A 19,643-nucleotide genomic window follows, 5' to 3' on the forward strand; every position below is an offset into this window, starting at 1 on the left:
CCCTATCAAAAATGAACTGGGGGGGGCCCATAACTTGTAGTTGGACCACTGGGTATAAATAACAAATGTCAATCTAGCTCTTTGCCCAGTGGAGGAGATCTGTTGGTGCAGTTGTATAGGTCATACTTATGAACTTCTAAGTCTTTTACCTTTTTCAGCTTGCTGAGCCTTTTGGCTGGCATTTAGTGAAGAGCTTGCACTACCACTTGCTCAGAGGAAATTATCCTTCATCTAACACTCGTTGACATTTCCATGTGCTTTTAGGAGTGCTCAAGAACCTGCGGAGGAAGTAAGCTTACCTCATCCATGTGCTCCCGTAGAGTGTGGTGTGAAATAAAACTAGCAGACGTCTTTTTTTTTTTTTACTTTAGGAGTGGAAAGTCTCCTAAGGCATGGGGTGGATTTATTTAACAGCTCTGGAAAAGGCACACAGAGATACACTGCATTGTCCACAGGCAAACCGGATGTTGATTGAGGTGTTCCAAACTGAGTAGTAGAAGCCTCCTGAGATCTGTGATTACAGGCTTACGTATGTATCATGCTGACACGAGGATGGAAAGACCATGCTATGCATTAGTGATAAAAAAAAGGAGCAATCCTTGTAGACTGGCAGTAATAGTAATCCCTGTAAACAGTGGTAATCCCTGTTTGTTGTAGATAAGCTTGGCCCGTTTAGGGTAGGCCAGGATAGAATATGCCACAGGATTCAGATATAGTCTATTTTAAGTCATTTTATCTGCTTTTGTCAAATTCATGTTACTTTTCATACATCAGTGCTAGGATTCTTTTTCTTAGGCTGAACGTTTCTGGCTCCATCTTGTCTTCTTCTCTTGGCCCTGTCAGTTTACAACTGCAGACCCAGCATCCAGGATTACGAAATAAGTTCTTTGTGGATCCATATGGTTCACGTAGAACTGATAGTCTTTGCATTTGTCACATACAGATTTTCACTCCTACAGCAACTCTTCTCTAACCGGAAATCACTTCAACGTAGTTGGCAGGATACAGGCCTACTTGGCCACGGGCTGTCACCCCTTTGCACCAGCCCTGTTCATCTTCATCTTCAATCTTTGTGAGTTCATCACCTAGTTGTTGAAACATCATAAATACAGATCAGACATACAGCATCTGTAGAAGCAGGAGTGGAGAGGTGGTAAGAAGGCATCTGTAGAAGCAGGAGTGGAGAGCTGGTAAGAAGGCATCTGTAGGGGCAGGAGTGGAGAGCTAGAAAGAAGGCATTAGTAGGGGCAGACTTATAAAGAAGGCATCTGTAGGGGTAGGTGTCGAGAGCTGGTAAGAAGGCATCTGTTGGGGCAGTGGTGTAAAGCTGGTAAAAAGGCATGTTATAGGGGCAGGGGTGGAGAGCTGGTAAGAAAGTATCTATAGGGGCAGGAGAGAAGAGCTGGTAAGAAGGCAACTGTAGGGGCAGAAGTGTAAAGCTGGTAAGAAGGCATCTATAGGGGCAGGAGAGAAGAGCTGGTAAGAAGGCATCTGTAGTGGCAGAAACATAAATCTGGTAAGAAGGCATCTATAGGGGCAGGAGAGAAGAGCTGGTAAGAAGACATCTGTATGGGCAGGGGTAGAGAGCTGGTAGGAAGGCATCTATAGGGCCAGGAGAGAAGAGCTGGTAAGAAGGCCTCTGTAGGGGCAGGAGTGTAAAGCTGGTAAGAAAGCATCTGTAGGGGCAGGAGTGTAAAGCTGGTAAGAAGGCATCTGTAGGGGCAGAAGTGTAAAGCTGGCAAGAAGGCATCTATAGGGACATGAGAGAAGAGCAGGTAGAAAGGCATCTGTAGGGGAAGGAGTGCAAAGCTGGTAAGAAGGCATCTATAGGGGCAGGAGAGAAGAGCTGGTAAGAAGGCATCTATATGGGCAGGAGAGAAGAGCTGGTAAGAAGGCATCTATATGGGCAGGAGAGCAGAGCTGGTAAGAAGACATCTATAGGGGCAGAAGTATAAAGCTGGTAAGAAGGCATCTATAGGGACAGGAGAGAAGAGCAGGGAAGAAGGCATCTGTAAAGGCAGGTGTGTAAAGCTGCGTAATATGTTGGCGCTTTATAAATACAATAAATAAATAAAGAAGGCATCTATAGGGGCAGGGGTGGAGAGTTAGTAAAAAAGCATCTATAGGGGCAGAAGAGAAGGTAAGAATGCATCTGTAGGGGCAGAAGTGTAAAGCTGGTAAGAAGGCATCTATAGGGGCAGGAGTGGAAGGCATCTGTAGGGGCAGAAGTGTAAATCTAGTAAGAAGGCATCTATAGGGGCAGGGGTGGAGAGCTGGTAAGAAGGCATCTGTGGGGGCAGGAGTGTAAAGTTGGTAAGAAGGCATCTGTAGGGGCAGGAGTGTAAAGCTGGTAAGAAGGCATCTATAGAGGCAGAAGAGAAGAGCTGGTAAGAAGGCATCTATAGGGGCAGGAGAGAAGAGCTGGTAAGAAGACATCTAAAGTAGCAGGGGTGGAGAGCTGGTAAGAAGGCATCTATAGAGGCAGGAGAGAAGAGCTGGTAAGAAGGCATCTATAGTAGCGGGGTGGAGAGCTGGTAAGAAGGCATCTATAGAGGCAGGAGAGAAGAGCTGGTAAGAAGGCATCTGTGGGGGCAGGAGAGAAGAGCTGGTAAGAAGACATCTGTATGGGCAGGGGTGGATAGCTGGTAAGAAGGCATCTATAGGGGCAGGATAGAAGAGCTGGTAAGAAGGCATCTGTAGGGGCAGGAGTGTAAAGCTGGTAAGAAGGCATCTATAGGGGCAGGATAGAAGAGCTGGTAAGAAGGCATCTGTAGGGGCAGGAGTGTAAAGCTGGTAAGAAGGCATCTATATGGGCAGGAGAGAAGAGCAGGTAAGAAGGCATTTATAGCGGCAGGAGTGTAAAGCTGGTAAGAAGGCATCTATAGTAGCAGGGGTGGAGAGTTGGTAAGAAGGCATCTATAGGGGCAGGAGAGAAGAGTTGGTAAGAAGGCATCTATAAGGGCAGGAGAGAAGAGTTGGTAAGAAGACATCTATAGTAGCAGGGGTGGAGAGTTGGTAAGAAGGCATCTATAGGGGCAGGAGAGAAGAGTTGGTAAGAAGGCATCTATAGGGGCAGGAGAGAAGAGTTGGTAAGAAGGCATCTATAGGGGCAGGGGTGGAGAGCTGGTAAGAAGGCATCTACATGGGCAGGGGTGGAGAGCTGGTAAGAAGCCATCTATAGGGGCAGGATAGAAGAGCTGGTAAGAAGGCATCTATAGGGGCAGGAGTGTAAAGCTGGTAAGCAGGCATCTATAGTAGCAGGGGTGGAGAGTTGGTAAGAAGGCATCTGTCATTTATGGTTCCACTGGAAAGAAAAGACAAGAAGCAGTTGTATATTTTGTCACCAGTTACACATGCACTATTATCTGGAAGCAGATAAAACTATATTTATAACAAGAGACAATTCCATCATATCACTTCTGTATGATTTCAGATAAGAGGAAAGGTAATGACAACAGGAAGGCTGAGAGAAGTGGGACAGAGTAAAACTCACCTGCTTTAAAACTGAGCTCATCAGACTCCTGGCCGCAATAGTCATACACAGCTCGCACGCGGACCCCGGGGACGTTTACTGGGGGCTTATTCATGCTGTGAACCAATCAGAAGATTCGTATTACAGGATATTAGAATTGTGACAAGATTCAGTATAGCAGTAATAGAGTATTGTACCATGTTAATATAAATATTAATAATATAAATATTAACCCCTTCAAACTACATGCAATCAGGGAAATAAACATAAATGCTTCTTAAAGGAGACATCCGGGGTATTTAAAAAACAGATCATCTTACCTGGGGCTTTCTCCAGCCACTAGCAGCTTATGTGTCCCCTCTGTTGCAGTAGCCGACCTGGCGAAGTCAACCGCTTCTGCGATCGCGCCGCTCACGATCGCACTCGCGTAGCCGGCGTACTGTGCATGTGCAGAACGGTCCTGGCCACTGGCGATCCTTCACGCAGGCACAGATGTGGCCAACCTTGCCAGTTCGGTTGTTGCTATGGAGGGACCCTGGGACAACGGCTGGGAGCGGAGCTGCGGCGAGGGACATATAAGCTGCCAGGGGCTGGAGGAAGCCCCAGGTAGGTAGATCTGTTTTTTTGTTTTGCTTTTTTTAAATACTCTGGATGTTTCCTTTAAGGGGTTGAGAATAGAGGACATTAGTTAAAGAGGCCCTGTAGTGGAGTCCATGAATTATCAGCGTGGGCCATTACAGCGCAGGATGAAGCTGAATAACGTCTCGCCCTGCTCCTGCACACACTCCGGGCCCACACTGATTACTATTCCTGTGTCGAGTTGTACCAACTTGGTGGACACGTCATTCAGGCACCGGCTATCGTCGTCTTTTTTTTTTCCTAATTTGTGCAGCACCTGGCTGGAACTCCGGGCACCCAAATCAGGCATGCAGCGCTGGCGGCAAAAAGATAGGCGCATCACTGTGCCAAAATCAGCTGCCTTGACTGCAGTGACATATAGTAGAATGCAGTAAATAATTCTGGATACCCACTTTTATGTTAATTATCCTGGTCAGAAACACTTCCTTTATCTACAGTATATATTGGTATGTAGCCCCGCCCTCTCAGTGATGTCACAGCCAAGACTGTTTATCTATGTTTAGCTTTAGCTATGTGGAGTTCTCCTCTCAGAGCATTCTTGGAGGCCAGCTATTATTTCTACTGGCTTTAGAACAGCATAGAGTAAACAAACCTGGTACACATGTACAATTTTGATTGGCTAATTTTACCACCTTCATGTCCATTTATCTGCATGGACAGCGTTAAAGAGAACCAGAGGTAAGAGGAATATGGAGGCCGATGTAATTGTTTCTTTTAAATAATGCACATTGGCTATTCTGCTGATCCTCTGCCTCTATAACATGAAACCATAGACCCTAAACAAGCATGCAGATCAGCTGTCTGACAAATCTGACAAGATTAGCTGCATGCTTGTTTTAGGTGTGTGATAAAGACCCTAATGACCAGAAAAATCAGCAGGACAGCCAGGCAACTGGTATTGTCTAAAAGGAAATAAATATGGCAGCTTCCATAGGTCTCACACCTCGGGTTCCTTTCAAACGACAAGCACCGAGGCCGTTGTTTAACGTTGCAGATCAGTCCGTGTGAACCAGGCCTTTATCTTTGCTGGATTCTGGTGTAAGAAAAGTGGTAAGTATTGTATTAGATCAGGCTGATCTCACCTTCCCTCAGTGGGTGTCACGCTGTATAACCTCACTTTGTCCTCTTTCACTTTCTTCTTTTTCACTATCTGTTGTTCAACATCTGGACTCCACTCCTGGAGGGAAAAAATTGCCTTGTGATTGAAATACATTTTTTGTACAAAATGGAATTTCAGACTGTTTTACACACAGAGACACTCTGATCTCAGTGTAATCAGTGTAGATGACCACAAAAAGAGTAATTTACTCCTGTTACATTTTTAATACAGAACAAAATTGTTCTTTCATATAATAGGAACCTCCCCTGCAGGTCTACTTTAGCCGCTCACAGGTGATACTGGCAGCTGCCATCTTGCATTATAATGTAAAACCCAGTTCAATCTAGAAGCACAACACTGCTGTTTGTAGACTGTTTTATCTTGCCTTGCACACAGAAGATCTCTGAAGTTCTGCCTGTTGCACGCAGAGATAAAAGAACAATTGCATGCTGGAGAGCTCAGTAATGTGGGTAAGGCCTGGAACCCACTAGCAGCGCTTTTCTAAGCACTAGCCTTTTGTAAGCACTTGTGAATTGAAAAACTCTTGCTAATGTAGTGCTATGTGTATTAGCAAAAATCAAGTGTTTGTTCTTTAGAAATCTGTAGGCAATCCATTGGAGAAGAGGTTTGACTGTAGATCTGCTTAAAGTGAACCTGAAGTGTAATTAAAATAAAAATACAGAGACTTGCCTAAGGAGAGGGAAAGCTGTGGGTCCTTAGAGCCTTCCTGTTCTGCTCACGGTCCCCTCATTCCAGCGTTGTCTCCCCGGTTCTCTTCCGCTGCGGGAGGCTTTGGGAGCCCGAGTGCTCCCAAGGATAGGTGGCTCTGTAGTGTGTCTGCGCTAGTGCGCTCATGCACAGTATAGAGCCGCCCGTATTTGGGAGTGATCGGGCTCCTGAAGACTTTCAAAGCCTCCCACAGTAGGGGATTCAAACAGGGGGAGCCAGCACTGGAATGAGGGGACCGTGAGGAGAATGGGAAGGCTCTGTAGGACCCACAGCTTTCCTTCTCCTAAGGCAAGTATCTGTATTTTTATTTTAATTGTGCTTCAGGTTTGCTTTAAAGTATATTTGCAGAGGGGTACACCCTTTTGTGCAACTCTTCTTCCTCTTTGGGCTGCACATTTGATATTTGCATAATTAAAGTTGTCGCTGATAAGACAGAAAAAGCTTTATTTGACAAGGCTACTCTTATGGAAGCCCTTCCAGCTCTGAACACTCCCAGTTACCATCATGGAATGGTTGTATACAGTGCTAGGTTCTGTTACAAACTACTCTATTGGGAGTACACAAACAATCTACTCTCTTGGGAGCCCTTCCAGCATGGAGTACCACTAGTCATCTTCATGTTCTGTACAGTGTCACAGTGCTAGGTTCTGTTACAGGCTACTTTCATAGCAGAGTTTCCAGCACTGAGCTATCAAAGGATCTGTGATAAGATGCTTAGCTTTATGTCTATTTAGTACCCTTGGACCAGAGGGGTCCACTATGGGCCCTCCCTCAACCGCAGCATTGGCTCTTCAATAATGCTATGCTGGTAATGATCACTTCTATATATGCTCTGAATAGTGGTAATCAATAACAAACTGTTTCCCTCCTCTGCTTACACCTCTCATACTGTGGATGGCCTTGGCAGGTTTTGTTGCGTCATAGGAATTGTTATGTACAGATTGCTCGTGGGGTGCAATGTAGAACTTGCACTGGGGCCCAAATCAGGAGTTGGTTCAAATATCATCTGACTCCAACTCTCACCCCTCATTTTATGATACCACCAACTCCAAAATTGCTGACTCCACAGCCCTTGCAGAGCTATAGAGTGGGTACAAAAATCAGCCAACTCCTCAATTTATGAAACCACCCACTCCAACTCTGACTCCCAGAGCAGGATCATCCACCAGGCAACATAGGCAGGTGCTTGGGGCCTAGTGGGTATCAAGGGGCCCACCTGCCACCTTCTTTGACCTCTCTTCACATCAGCTTACCAAAAGGACCACAAGGGAGCTCCAAATGTACTACCTTGCCTAGGGCCCCATTACACCTTAATCCATCTCTGCGGACTCCAACTACCCAAACATTTCTCAGACTCCAACTCCACAGCCCTGACCCAAAGCTCCTTAGCTATGCCACTGGTTGTAGCCCTTATTTGGGCAGTGACTTTACAGGAGGGTGGGAAAGCGTAATTCATAACCCTATGCCCTTGAATAAAGGTGTTATCTCTTTGTATTCTGCTTACTATTGCTCTGTGTGTGAGTAGGCGTGGTATTCAGAGTGGTGGTGAGCCAGTGACCAGGTGTGAAAATCCTAGCGGTTCTCCTTCAGTAATCGATTTAAACGATGTTGTACCTTCAATGTTTAGACACCAAAAATCAAGAAAAATCATGGGGACAATAGTCGATTCTCTTGTGACCAACTAATATTTTCTGCCCTGTTTGATCGAGAAATTGGGTCAATTTGGGCAGACATCGGCCAATTTTCATCAATCGAGCATAATGGAACAAACTCGATTCTCCTTGGATAAAATGGTTGAATTGAAAGGTCGATCGAATGTAAAAATCAGGTCATGTATGGGCACCTCTATGGATGGCCACCATATTCAGCCATCAGATAGATCCCTGTCAGATCAAATATGTTCTGATAAGGATCTATTTCTACCACACACTAGCCGTAGATTTTTTAATAGATTTCAGATTGAAATCTATCAAAACTCTATTGCACTGTTCGATGCAGTGCAACGCTATTGGCTGTCAATCTACCGCATCTCCAGACCCACCGACCGATTGATATCGTTCTGATTGACTGATTCAACCGTATAAGGTCAAAAATCGATCAAACAATTGATTCGGCCATGGCATAGATTTCTAGAAGATTCGCTATGGATATCGATGGTACAAAATCTATGTATGGCCACCTTAACTTAAAAGATCTGTGCTCTTGTCTAATCGGAGTCAAATTCTAGCTCAGGCAAACTATTCTTGTGGCCATGGCTTGATCACTTCAAAAGTAAAAAAAAGTATAAATCCTCAGCACACTATTTGCTCTGGTTGGTGCAAGGTTTGTGATTTGCAGTTACATAGTAGTAGCTACTTTTTTCAGTAGTCCAATCAGAAAATCCGTGAACTCACCTCCAACTGAGGCCAATTCATTAACATCCCCGGACCGTGTCTGTTCCTCCACCATTTCAGATCTTCCTGGTCACTGACTGCTGTGATGGCCTGGCTCAAGTCACCATAGACGGTCATGATGCTGACAAAACAGAAAGTCAGACAGTTACCAAGAATACCCCTCCCAAACATTTGTCTCATTCTATTTAAAATTTTCATTGCTGGATTTTAGAAGTTTCATTGTTAATTCCTTCTAAACCTACTTGACAAGAGCTTATCGAATAGGGTTCTTGGGGCCACACTCCCATCATGTACGAGCGCATATGGTTTATACATGTGCGGAAGATAAAGGCTGTGCATAAGCAGGCCTTAATCACAGGAGGAATGTAGCCAGAAGATGGAGAAGGTTCATTGCAAGAACTTCCCATTAGTGCCGGTTCAAGCCACGATGGGGCCCCCCTGAACCCCCACACCAAATTTGCCCCAGGCCCTTCAAGCCACCTGCCCCCTGATCTCCCCCTCTACTTTAATGTGCTCCCAGGCCCCTGCACCATTTTTAGAAGTACAGCGACTAACCTGTCCCGTCTCGTTGTTCAATTTGTTTGTGCTCTCATCTCCACCCTCACAGGGGTACCTTTTCTCCATTACCCGGCGCATGTTATCCATAATGTCATGTGATGGGTCATGGAGAAGAAGCAGCCAGTGGGAATGAAGATGGGGAGCACGGACAGACCAGTGTGCTGGGACAGAAGAGTCGCTATGCTCCTCAAACAGTGCAGGGGTCGAGGAGAACACAAGTTGGGGGAAGATCTTGGGGGCCCAGCAGCGCTCAGGGGCCCTGGGGCAATTGTCCTCTTTGCCTCTATGGTAGTACCGGCCCTGCTTCCCATTACTGAGGTAAATTTCACTTAATTTTACCCCTTCCCATCACAGGTTTGCAAGTATGTTGGATATTTAGGTGACTTCGTGGGGCAGGTTCACACACTGGATTCTTGGCCGAGGCTGTTCCAAACAACCACCTTGGCCAAGTTCAGTCAAGCTTGTGTTCGATGTTCAATTTTACACTTGGGGCTAATTCACAAAAACTGCACTATGGCTGCTCGCACTGTTCTGACGTCCCCTCTTGCTGCACTGCAATCACCACTTGCATTTGGTCCTGCCATTCAGAACTACAATGTTGTCACAGAGGTGAAGCACAATGCAGCCTTGCAGAAGAACACCATATGTTGGAAGATTCCTGTGCACATGTAAGGTTTGAAGTGCATTGTCAACGTAACCTACCTCTCATTATTGGTGACATCCAGATGTTTGTGTATGGACATTAAAGCCTGTTTGAGGAACACTATTTTCTTTTGCTCTAGTTGCTGGCTTTGGTCAAACACAGTCTCCATCTCCTCCATGTATTTGGGATTATATTTGTTGAGTTCTTGTAAGGTTTTTTCATACCTTTGCTTCACCTGCACAAGTAAAGAAGAATATTCAGTTCCAAAAGGTTGTGTAAATTGCCAGCAATCATTGCAGTACTAAAGCTAAAAAGTACTGTATATTCCAGGATATAAGACGACCCACAACTTTTTCAGTTAAAATTTGAATTTCGTGATATACTCACCGTATAAGACTACCCCTCTTGACTGTTGGACATTTGTATACTGTACCGTATGTACTGGTGCTATACTGTATAAACAGGTACAGATACTGATGCTGTACTGTGTGTGGTACCCAGTATACAACAACTAGCCAATCATGGCAAGCGATGTACCTTACCGGCGATTGGCTGGTTGTTGTATACAAAGCCTGCTTGGATTGGTCAGCTATCCCTGTCTCCAATACTACTTGTACAGCACCGCCCTTGTTGCTTTCATACGATCACTGCATACGGTGGGGATGCGGCTGCAGACGATTTTGTGCTCCTCCCTCACCACATTCTCCAGTTCGGCTCGGAAGTTTCAGCACCTGCCCTATAAGGTGACACCCGACGTATAAGACGACCCGCGACTTTTGATAAGATTTTCCTGGGTTAAAAAGTAGTCCTATACGCCAGACTATGCAGTAACCAAAGTCCTGTCTACAAAAAGGTAAGAAGTCTATGGTGGCAAGCTTGGGGCAATGCATCTTTGATGTCCCATTGTTTATTTTTTTCGTATCTTTCTTTCTTGACAAAGAGCTCAGTTTAGTTTTTAAAATTATTACAACATGTCTAAATTTTTTTACTTTCAAAAGGTGTTTATTGAAATATTGAATCATACATGTCTGGTCATATAACACCAAAACAGAGCTTGCGGTGATTACAACGTATAACCAATATTCTTATAGGCTAACAAACATACAAACAAATATTCTTTATTATTATAGAGACAATATGTATCCGTGAGGCTTCTCTCACGTGGATATTAACAGTCCATCAGTTCAAAGAAGTACCCTGTTAGGAGAAAAAAGTCAGTTCCTTTTATACCTTACACTAATATATTGATCTAGTTTATGGGGGGGGGGGGGGGGATTACCTTGATCCTACTCCTTGTTATTTATCTTATTAGTATGTTCTATAATGTTTATCCTTCTAACATCTCTCAAGCTCTCAAGCTTATTGTTACTCCCTGTCCATGTTTACCAAATTAAGACATAGGTGTTTCCCGTGTTTGGATTCCAACCATGGGTTCCAAGTGGAGAAGAATGGGGAAGAGTCCCCTGTTGTCAGAGCCATTATATATTCATTCGTACATATATAGTTAATTTTTTGTATTACCTTTCCCCAATTTAGATCATTAGTAAGCCAGGCCTGAGCTATATGGGATCTAGTGGCTACTAGGATCTTAGTGAATAGGTTACTTTCTTCTTTCCTTAGGTTGGTGGGTTTTATATTTAATAAGGCTACCATTGGGGTAGCTGGGATTTTTTTACCCCAAATTTCATCTAGTAGCCCAAATGCTTTGTTCCATATCTTCTGAACAGTGGGGCATGTCCACCAAGTATGGAAGTATTCTCCCAAGTTGGAACAGCCTCTAAAGCATGTTTTTGGAATGGAGGTTTTATATTTATTTATCCTCAAAGGGGTTAGGTATGAGCGGAACATAATTTTGATCGAGGTTTCTGTCAGGGAGACATTATTAGAGCATTTTGAAGTGTTTCTCCATATCAAAGCCCACTGAGAATCCTCTATTTCGTGTCCTAAATCTCTCTCCCATTTTATCTGATACATTTTCTTCTCTATGTTTATTGGCTGCATTATCAATTTATACAGTAGAGATATTGGTTTACTTATTTCCCCTTTAGAGGTTATTTCCTTCTCTAGATTGGTCAGTGAGGGGAGATTTGTTTTCCATTGCTTTGAGATGTAATGCTGAATCTGAGCGTTCCTGAAGTATTCAGTAGGAGGGGGAAACAATCTACTATTAAGTTTCCTGTCTCTCCTCATTATATCATAAAAATTGTATAGTTGATTGTCTGTCCACCACCTAAAGGTTCCTGGTTGTTGTAGGCCTGGGGGAAAGTCTGGGTTTCTTATTATAGGGGCTAATGGAGAGTTCTCAGTTATTAGCTTATATTTGAAGCGTAAAAGATTCCAGAGTTTAAATGCTGAGGAGATGATAGGGTTTCCACTATTTTTGACTTCCTTGGGTATTTCTTTGGACCAGACTATATCTTGAATCCTAAAAGGGAAGATGAAGTGGTTCTCTACTTCTCTCCATTGGGAAGTGTGGCTTCTAAAGGTCGTGCTTACAAGTTGGGATATTCTTGCCGCTTGGTAAAACTTTAAGATGTTTGGTACTCCTAGTCCTCCTTCTAGTCTATGTCTATGCATAATTGAGGTTGCAATACGAGGTTTCTTTTTCCCCCAAATATATTTAAATATGTCTTTCTGTAAAGACTGTAGGTGATTAGTGGGAATTTCTATAGGGAGAGCCCTGAATAAATAGAGTAGTTTGGGGAGTATGATCATTTTTATAGATGTTATTCTCCCTATCCATGAGATTTTCAGTCTTTCCCAAGCGGTGAGTTTTTGTCTGAGTTTTTTAAAAAGCGAGGGGTAATTAAACTCATATAGTTCCTTAAAATTTGAAGATATTTGCACTCCTAAATATTTAAGGCTTTTATTTTGCCAAATAAATTGGAAATTCTCTTTAATTTGTTTATCTAACTGAGGGGGGAAATTTATAGCTAATGCCTCTGTTTTCTCCTGATTGCCCCTCAGTCCAGACGCCAGTCCAAATAGTCTTAGTGTCTGTATTGCATTAGGTAGGGTAATTATTGGATCAGTCAAGGTCAATAAAAGATCGTCTGCGAATGCACTGCACTTATACATATTTTCTTTAATTTGTACTCCTTTTATATCTGGATTTGACCTTATTGCTTCCAATAGTGTTTCGAAGGCTAAAACAAAAAGGGCGGGCGACAGGGGGCATCCCTGTCTGGTTCCTCTTTTGATTAGAAACGGCTCTGAGAAACAGCCTGAGGACAGAACAGAGGCAGAAGGGTTAGAGTAAATATTATTAAGTATTGTGAGGAAGGGGCCATTAAATCCAAATTTAGTTAGAACTGCAAACAAGAAGTCCCAGTTAAGTGAGTCAAAGGCCTTCTCTATGTCCACTGCTAGCAGTAGCATAGGAAGGCTCTTTTGACTCACCGCATAAATGATATTATTGATTTTCCTTATATTATCTGGACCTTGCCTGCCTCTAACAAACTCTACCTGATCGGACTTAACCAGGAGCGGTAAAAAGAGATTAAGTCTATCCGCCAGCAACTTTGTCAAAATTTTATGATCCACATTTATGAGGGAGATTGGCCTGTAGTTCTTGCAGAGTGACTGATCCCTCCCCTCTTTGGGGATTACTGTTATAGTTGCATTGTTGGAAATTTGTGAGATCTGTTTCCCCTCTCTGATTGACATCAGATATTGTAATAGTTGCGGGGCTAGTATTTCTTGGAATGCTTTATAATATTGACCATTCAGTCCATCCGGGCCTGGAGCTTTCAAAGGTTTTAACTGCTTAATAGCGTTCAGCACTTCAGAGAGAGTGAACGGTTCATTAAGTGAGTCTGATTGTTGTTGAGTTAATTGGGGGAGCTTTATTTGTTGTAAAAAACCTCGTATTGCATCCTGTGTAGACGATTTATTGTTATTGTACAATTTGGAGTAAAAGTCCCGAAAGAGACTGGCTATTTTAATCGGGTTATGGGTTACCCCTCCTCCTGGGATTTTAAGTGGGCTAAATTTGCTGGCTCTGTTTCTTCCTGCTAGGATTCTGGCCATTCTAGTGTTCGCTTTATTAGCTAAGTAGTATCTGTTGTAGCCTAGCCATCGAAAAGACTTTGCTACCTCCTCTGTATTTATGATATCCAGTTGCTCCCTGACTTCGGTAATGCGTTTCAGTGCCCCTTTAGTCATATGAAGATTATATGTTTCCCATAGTGATTGTAGTTCCTGTTCTAGGGCCTCTTTATTAGCCTGTCTGTCCTTGTGAATGGCTTTTGATAGGCTGATGAAGTGGCCCCTGATATAGGCTTTATGAGCGTCCCACCAGTTACTTGTTGAAGTTTCATTTGGTTTATTGAGTGCGAAATAATCCTCTAATAGTGAGGAAAGTTTCTGAACATTTTTGGGATTCTGTAGTATAAAAGGTGGGACTCTCCATCTAGGGATTTATGTAGTCTTATAGGATAAAGTAAATGTAGAAATTACAACTGAGTGATCTGATATTGAGGAGTGTATGATGGTCGAGTCTTTTTTTTTTTTTTTGAAAGAATATTTTTATTGAGTTTTAAGTGGCAACAGCGCCACTACAGCATAACAAATTCAACATTGTAACATTGGTACAATACAGTCCAGAAGGGAAAGCGGGAGAATATTGCTCGGTATGATGGTGTTCTGTAATCTCAGAAGAGGGGGGGGGCATAGGGGGGGAGGGTCTGGTCCGGTCGCATGCCTCTCCAGAGTACTGTAATATCAGCGGTTAGGTTAGTAAACTAGATATTAATCAATGAACTCTAAATCATAGTATGAAAGCCACTTGTTCCATGTTTTAGCGAATTTCTTAGGACATTTCCTCTTAGTATATACTCGTTTAATATATATTAAGTCCTTGTGGACATACGCTTTCCAGTGCTTCATACGTGGGGGGGTTTCTTGGTTACATTTTAACACTATCATCTTTCGTGCATAAGCTACCAGTGTCCTGTATGCTGTCAGCTTGTGAGTGGATAAAAGGCTATCCTCAATACTACCCAGCAATAAAGCCTCGGGGGTAAATGGTATAAGGATGCTAAATATTCTCTGAAGTTCTGCGTGGATATGTTTCCAATATGGTGCTATGTGAGTGCATTGCCAGAAAACGTGGAAAGAGTCTGCTTTGGCCTGCGCGCATCTATTGCATGCTCCCATTGAATTTGGGTAGATTCTAAGTAGTCTTGCTGGAGATAGATAGCATCTGTGGATGAATTTGAGGGCAACTAGCCTGTCTCTGGATGCAATAGTGGTCGTAAAGAAGTAGCTGAGGATAGTCTCCCATCTCTCTGTGGTTAGGTCCGGGATATCAGATTGCCATTTTTTGAGGAGGTCCTCAGCGATTCCTCTACCCCTTGGAGGAAATAATTTGTAAAAGGTGGATACAACATGTTAAAGATGTTCCTTGATAATTTCTGCCTCAATAAGGTGTGACTGTATCAGCAGAGGGCCGTCTGTGGGGTGAAATTGTGCTTTAAATGCATGCCTTAGCTGTATGTATCGAAAGTACATAAAGGGGGGTATGCTAAATTCCCGTTTTAGTGTTGTAAACGATTTGAGGGAGCTATTGTCTGTAATGTCCGCTAGCTTGGTAATGCCGTGGTCCGCCCAGATTTTAGGGTCTGGAACCGTTAGGAAGTGGGGTAGGGTATGGTTAGTCCAGAGCGGTGTGAACGGAGAAATTTGCCCAGGGCGGGACATGAGACTATTTATTTTCTCCCATACTCGTACTGTATTAAGCATGTTTGTGGTTGCGCGTGGAATTTGTTTACTGCCTCTGAATGGGAGACTGGTAAGGGCGTTAAATGAGCCCATGATTTCAGCCTCCAGAACAGTAGCAGGGTTTAGTGGGGATTGGGCAAACCACCAACGTATGCTAACTAGACTGGAGGCCCAATAATAGTATTCAAAGTCAGGGAGGCCAATGCCTCCCTGGGTTTGATTGAGCTGCAGAGCTGAAAGTGCGATACGGGGGTTTTTGGAGTACCACAGCAGGGCGGAGATATTTTTATTTATTTCTATGAAGAACTTTTTGGGAAGCAACACTGGACAGTTTCTAAAGTAGTAAAGAAATTTAGGTAGCATGTTCATTTTGATGGCGTTTGCCCGTCCTAGTAGTGTCAGGGGTAGGGTTTTCCAGGCTTGGCATTTCTGTTTGAGTTTGGTCAGAGCAGGGTGGAGGTTTAAGCAGGTGTAGTCTTGTGGGATTCTCGTAATTTTGATCCCTAAATAGGTAATCTCCGACACCCATCTAAGAGGGTTTACGGGAAGAGGAGGTATGACTTGTGTGTCTAGTGGCAGTATCACCGATTTGTCCCAATTGACTTTAAAGCCAGAGTGGGATCCGTATGTTTTTATTGAGGAGAGTGCGGCTGCTAAAGAGGGACCGGGATCCGTTAAATATAGTAGTATATCGTCTGCGTAAAGAGAATTTTTTTCTGAGCAAGACCCATATTGTAACCCCCGAATTTGCGTGTTGGCCCTAATCATAATAGCTAGCGGTTCGATTGCAATAGCGAACAGTGTTGGTGATAACGGGCAGCCCTGTCTCGTTCCCCTTGAGAGCACAAAAGGGGGAGAGATATTTAGCCCAGTGCGTACTAAGGCCCTCGGCGTGGTGTAAAGCACTCTGATCCATTGTACAAACTTAGCACCAATGCCAAATTTATGCATGGTTCCCCATAAAAAATCCCAATCCACCACGTCGAAGGCCTTTTCGGCATCAAGGGAAACCACCACGCGCGAGCCAACGTGATCATGAGTTATTTCAAGGTTAGTCATTAACCGTCTCAGGTTAATGTCGGTCCCTTTACCTGGGATAAACCCGGACTGATCCGGGTGTATTATTTTGGTGATAATTGAGTTCAATCGGATGGAGAGTATTTTAGCTAATAATTTGTAATCTTGGTTTAGTAAGGATATCGGGCGGTATGATTGACATAGTGTTAGGTCTTTGCCTTTTTTGGGGAGGACGGTAATTAGCGCTTCTTGCATTGAATGGGGAAGGTGGCCAGTTTCTAGAATGTGTTTGAATAGTCGAAGAAGGCGCGGGGTGAGCATTTTTCTGTATTGTTTATAAAAAGCCGCTGGCAGTCCGTCTGTGCCGGGAGATTTAGAGTCCGGCAGACCCTTAATGACTTCTTTAATCTCTTCCTCAGTGATGTCTGCTTCCAGGAAAACTCTGTCATCAGCAGACACCACTGGGAAGTGCAGAGTATCTAAAAATGCCATAATTTGTGGTGGTGGGCTGGGTTGGGGTGAGGAGTATAGTTTTTTGTAATAAGCTGTAAATTCATTATTTATGTCTTGGGCATTGCTCAGATTCTCGCCTGCTTGATTTTGTATTAAGCCAATATGATAGCTGGGTCGCTCTTCCCCTATCAGGTATGCTAGCAGTTTGCCAGTCTTGTCACCCTGTTCGTATATACGGGTGCATTTTGCTAGGTCGGCCTTTGATAGGACGGATTTTTGTTTGTCTGAAAGGTGTGTTAGTGATGTTTGCCAGGTATCATATGATGCTTTGGATGGTCGAGTCTTTAATTCTGGTTGTGAATATTTTCGAGGAAAAAATATAGTCCAGCCTAGACGAACTATGATGTGGGTGGGAGAAGAAGGTGAAATCCTTCTTTTTGGGATGTACTTCTCTCCACGTATCTGTGAGGCAAAATTCTTTTAAGAGTCTAATAAATGACTTAGGTGGGGCGTTCCTTTCTGAGATAGAGGATATGGATTGGTGATCTATTTTGGGATTCAATACTAAATTCATGTCTCCGCCTAATATGATGTTTGTATCATCACATTTTTGTAGGATGTCCATAATCTCCTTAAAGAAGGCGCTATTTTTTGTGGACGGAGCATATATATTTCCTATAATTACTGGCTTCCCTTCCATATCCCCTTCTAAGAATATGTAACGCCCCTCGTTATCTGATATCTTCTTACGAAATGTAAATGGTGTGTCTTTGTGAAAGAGGATAGCAACACCATTCCTCTTAGCCGAAGGGTGGCTCGATAAATAAAAATCTGGGAAGAATTTATGATAAAATTTCGGGTATGAGACTCTTGTGAAATGTGTTTCTTGTATCATAATAATCGAGGGATTTTTAGCTTTATAAAATTTCATACATTTTGCCCTTTTCATTGGGCTGTTAAGGCCCTGGGCGTTATGTGAGATTATTTTCATGTGGGCCATTCTATAGTGTCAATGTTGCTGTTCTCGTTTCTCCAAGGAGCAGGCCACTGTCTTGTGTGCAAGGATCCCCCCATCCCTGTGTTCTGACAAACTGTAGGAATTGACATATTGAGCTTATTTAACATTATACTGTTTGAACTGAGTAAGTGTAGCGTACAAAACCATAACATATGGTACGCATTATAAGTTAACTTCAACATCTTATTAGAGAGAAGATAAGTAGTGGGGCAGCAACTTAACACAGCTGGACCTTTCTTATTTATCTATAGTAGTTGTGAAATCAAAACTCCTGAACCTTTTTCCTACGATATATGCTATATAAGTATATGAGGCATAAACAAAGAACACTTTAACTAGAGAATTCTTATGTATATACTCAGCTTTCTGTTCTTCTCAGATAGTAAAGCATAATGGTGGGAGATCCATAGTACAGTTCAGCGTTCATCAAAGGATGAGCATGGATCTTGCAGTGCAGATTATATCAAAGAAGGACTTATCTGCATTCTTTCAGGTATTGTCCGAAGTCGTCTTGGCTGCTCTAGGAATCTTAGATGGGGTGTGCTGATTTTCTCTGCTCTTTTTGTATGCAGAGTGATGGGCTTCCTGTCAGTCTCTGTTCATTCTCTTTGATTTGTTTGAGGAGTCCATCGGGGTGTCCTCTGGTATGTCTTGGGCTCCATTATCTTTAAGTGCCTTTAGGCCTTCTTGTAAGGTGTATATTTGATATCTCTTGGGGCCCAGATTAAACGCTAGAGCGAAGGGGAATCTCCATCGATAAGGAACAGCTTTCTTCTGCAATGCTGTAGTGATGGGTCTAAGAGTGCGCCTTTTTGCCAGCGTGATGGGGGAGATGTCCAGGAATATCTGGGCCTTGTGTTCTCCTATTCCATTCTGGCCCATGCTGCGTGCTGCTTTAATTACTTCCTCTTTTGCTTCTGCATAGTGCATTTTGAGGATAATATCTCTTGCCCAATCAGGGTTTTTGGGGGCTTTCAATGCTCTGTGAATTCTATCAAATCTCAGCATTTCGTTCGGAATGTCTGGTAATAATGCCTTAAAAAGCGCGAACACATAACCTTTGACATCCGTCACCGATTCAGGGACTGACCTTATTCTGATATTCTCCCTTCTTCCCCGGTTATCCAGGTCTTCCAATTTATCTTCATTGTTTGTTATTCTCTCTTCTTGTGCTGTATTCTGGTTTTGGAGACCGTTAATGGCGTCCGCAGCTTCATCCACTCTTATTTCCAGCCTATTTGTTCTGTTCCCCAGCTCCTCTATTTGTGCTGATAATGTGGAGACTGCCGTTCTGATTTCATTCTTAAAAGAAGCCTTCAGCTCTGCCAATAGGTCTGTAATGTCCTTTAATTTAAAATCCGTACGCTGGATAGTAGCTCCTGCTTCTGAAGTCTGCCCGCTCATCTCCTGTTGTTTCTCGGCGGCCATTTTGGCTGCAGCAGCTCCGCGCGGCCTGAAGAAGTCCAGCGATCTGTCCGCGGAGTCCTTAGCTTTCCCCTGGCCAGCTGACATGCAAATGGTAGAAGGGATCTTCCTACAGCCTCCGGTGCCTCTTGTGCTCGTTAAAGTTGGGCGGTTCAGGAGTTATGCCTCATTCGGTCCGTGCTGTGATCGGAGCCTACGGAGCACCCGTCCTCATCCCTCCGCACCGCGCATGCGCCCCCCAACATGTCTAAATTATACGCAAGGATTTCCTGTATTTAATCTCACGAAAGGAAGGGGGTGGGGAGAAGGCCAACAATTGCTATTTTTTTCCCAGGGTTTTTTGGGGGAGGGGGGAAATCGGGGAAGGGGATGCTGCTATCTTAGTTTGGGGGGTATCACTTCCTCCTCCTTTCACCTACCGCCTATGGTCACATTGTTTGACTTGGGAGAAGTGACCCTTGGGCGGTGAAATGTGT

General features: G+C 43.6%; 1 protein-coding gene across 4 annotated transcripts in view; it reads right to left on the minus strand.

The window, feature by feature from the left end:
* Window positions 1-357: 357 nt before the first annotated feature.
* The window catches only part of LOC137521621 (protein kinase C and casein kinase substrate in neurons protein 1-like), a 156,325-nt gene continuing 137,039 nt past the window's right edge, over window positions 358-19,643 (minus strand). For 3 of the 4 annotated variants that reach the window (XM_068241117.1, XM_068241116.1, XM_068241115.1), the window contains 5 exons: window positions 9,593-9,768; window positions 8,333-8,453; window positions 5,194-5,288; window positions 3,494-3,588; window positions 359-1,085 (listed from right to left, as the gene is read on the minus strand). In XM_068241117.1, the coding sequence (XP_068097218.1) occupies window positions 970-1,085; window positions 3,494-3,588; window positions 5,194-5,288; window positions 8,333-8,453; window positions 9,593-9,768 (603 nt within the window). In that variant the 3' untranslated portion in view covers window positions 359-969. Of the gene's footprint in view, window positions 1,086-3,493; window positions 3,589-5,193; window positions 5,289-8,332; window positions 8,454-9,592; window positions 9,769-19,643 lie in introns of all 4 variants that reach the window. The other variant, XM_068241114.1, reaches the window with a different exon arrangement.

This window comes from Hyperolius riggenbachi, chromosome 6 (genome assembly GCF_040937935.1).
Source record: "Hyperolius riggenbachi isolate aHypRig1 chromosome 6, aHypRig1.pri, whole genome shotgun sequence".
NCBI classification, from domain to species: Eukaryota; Metazoa; Chordata; class Amphibia; order Anura; family Hyperoliidae; genus Hyperolius; species Hyperolius riggenbachi.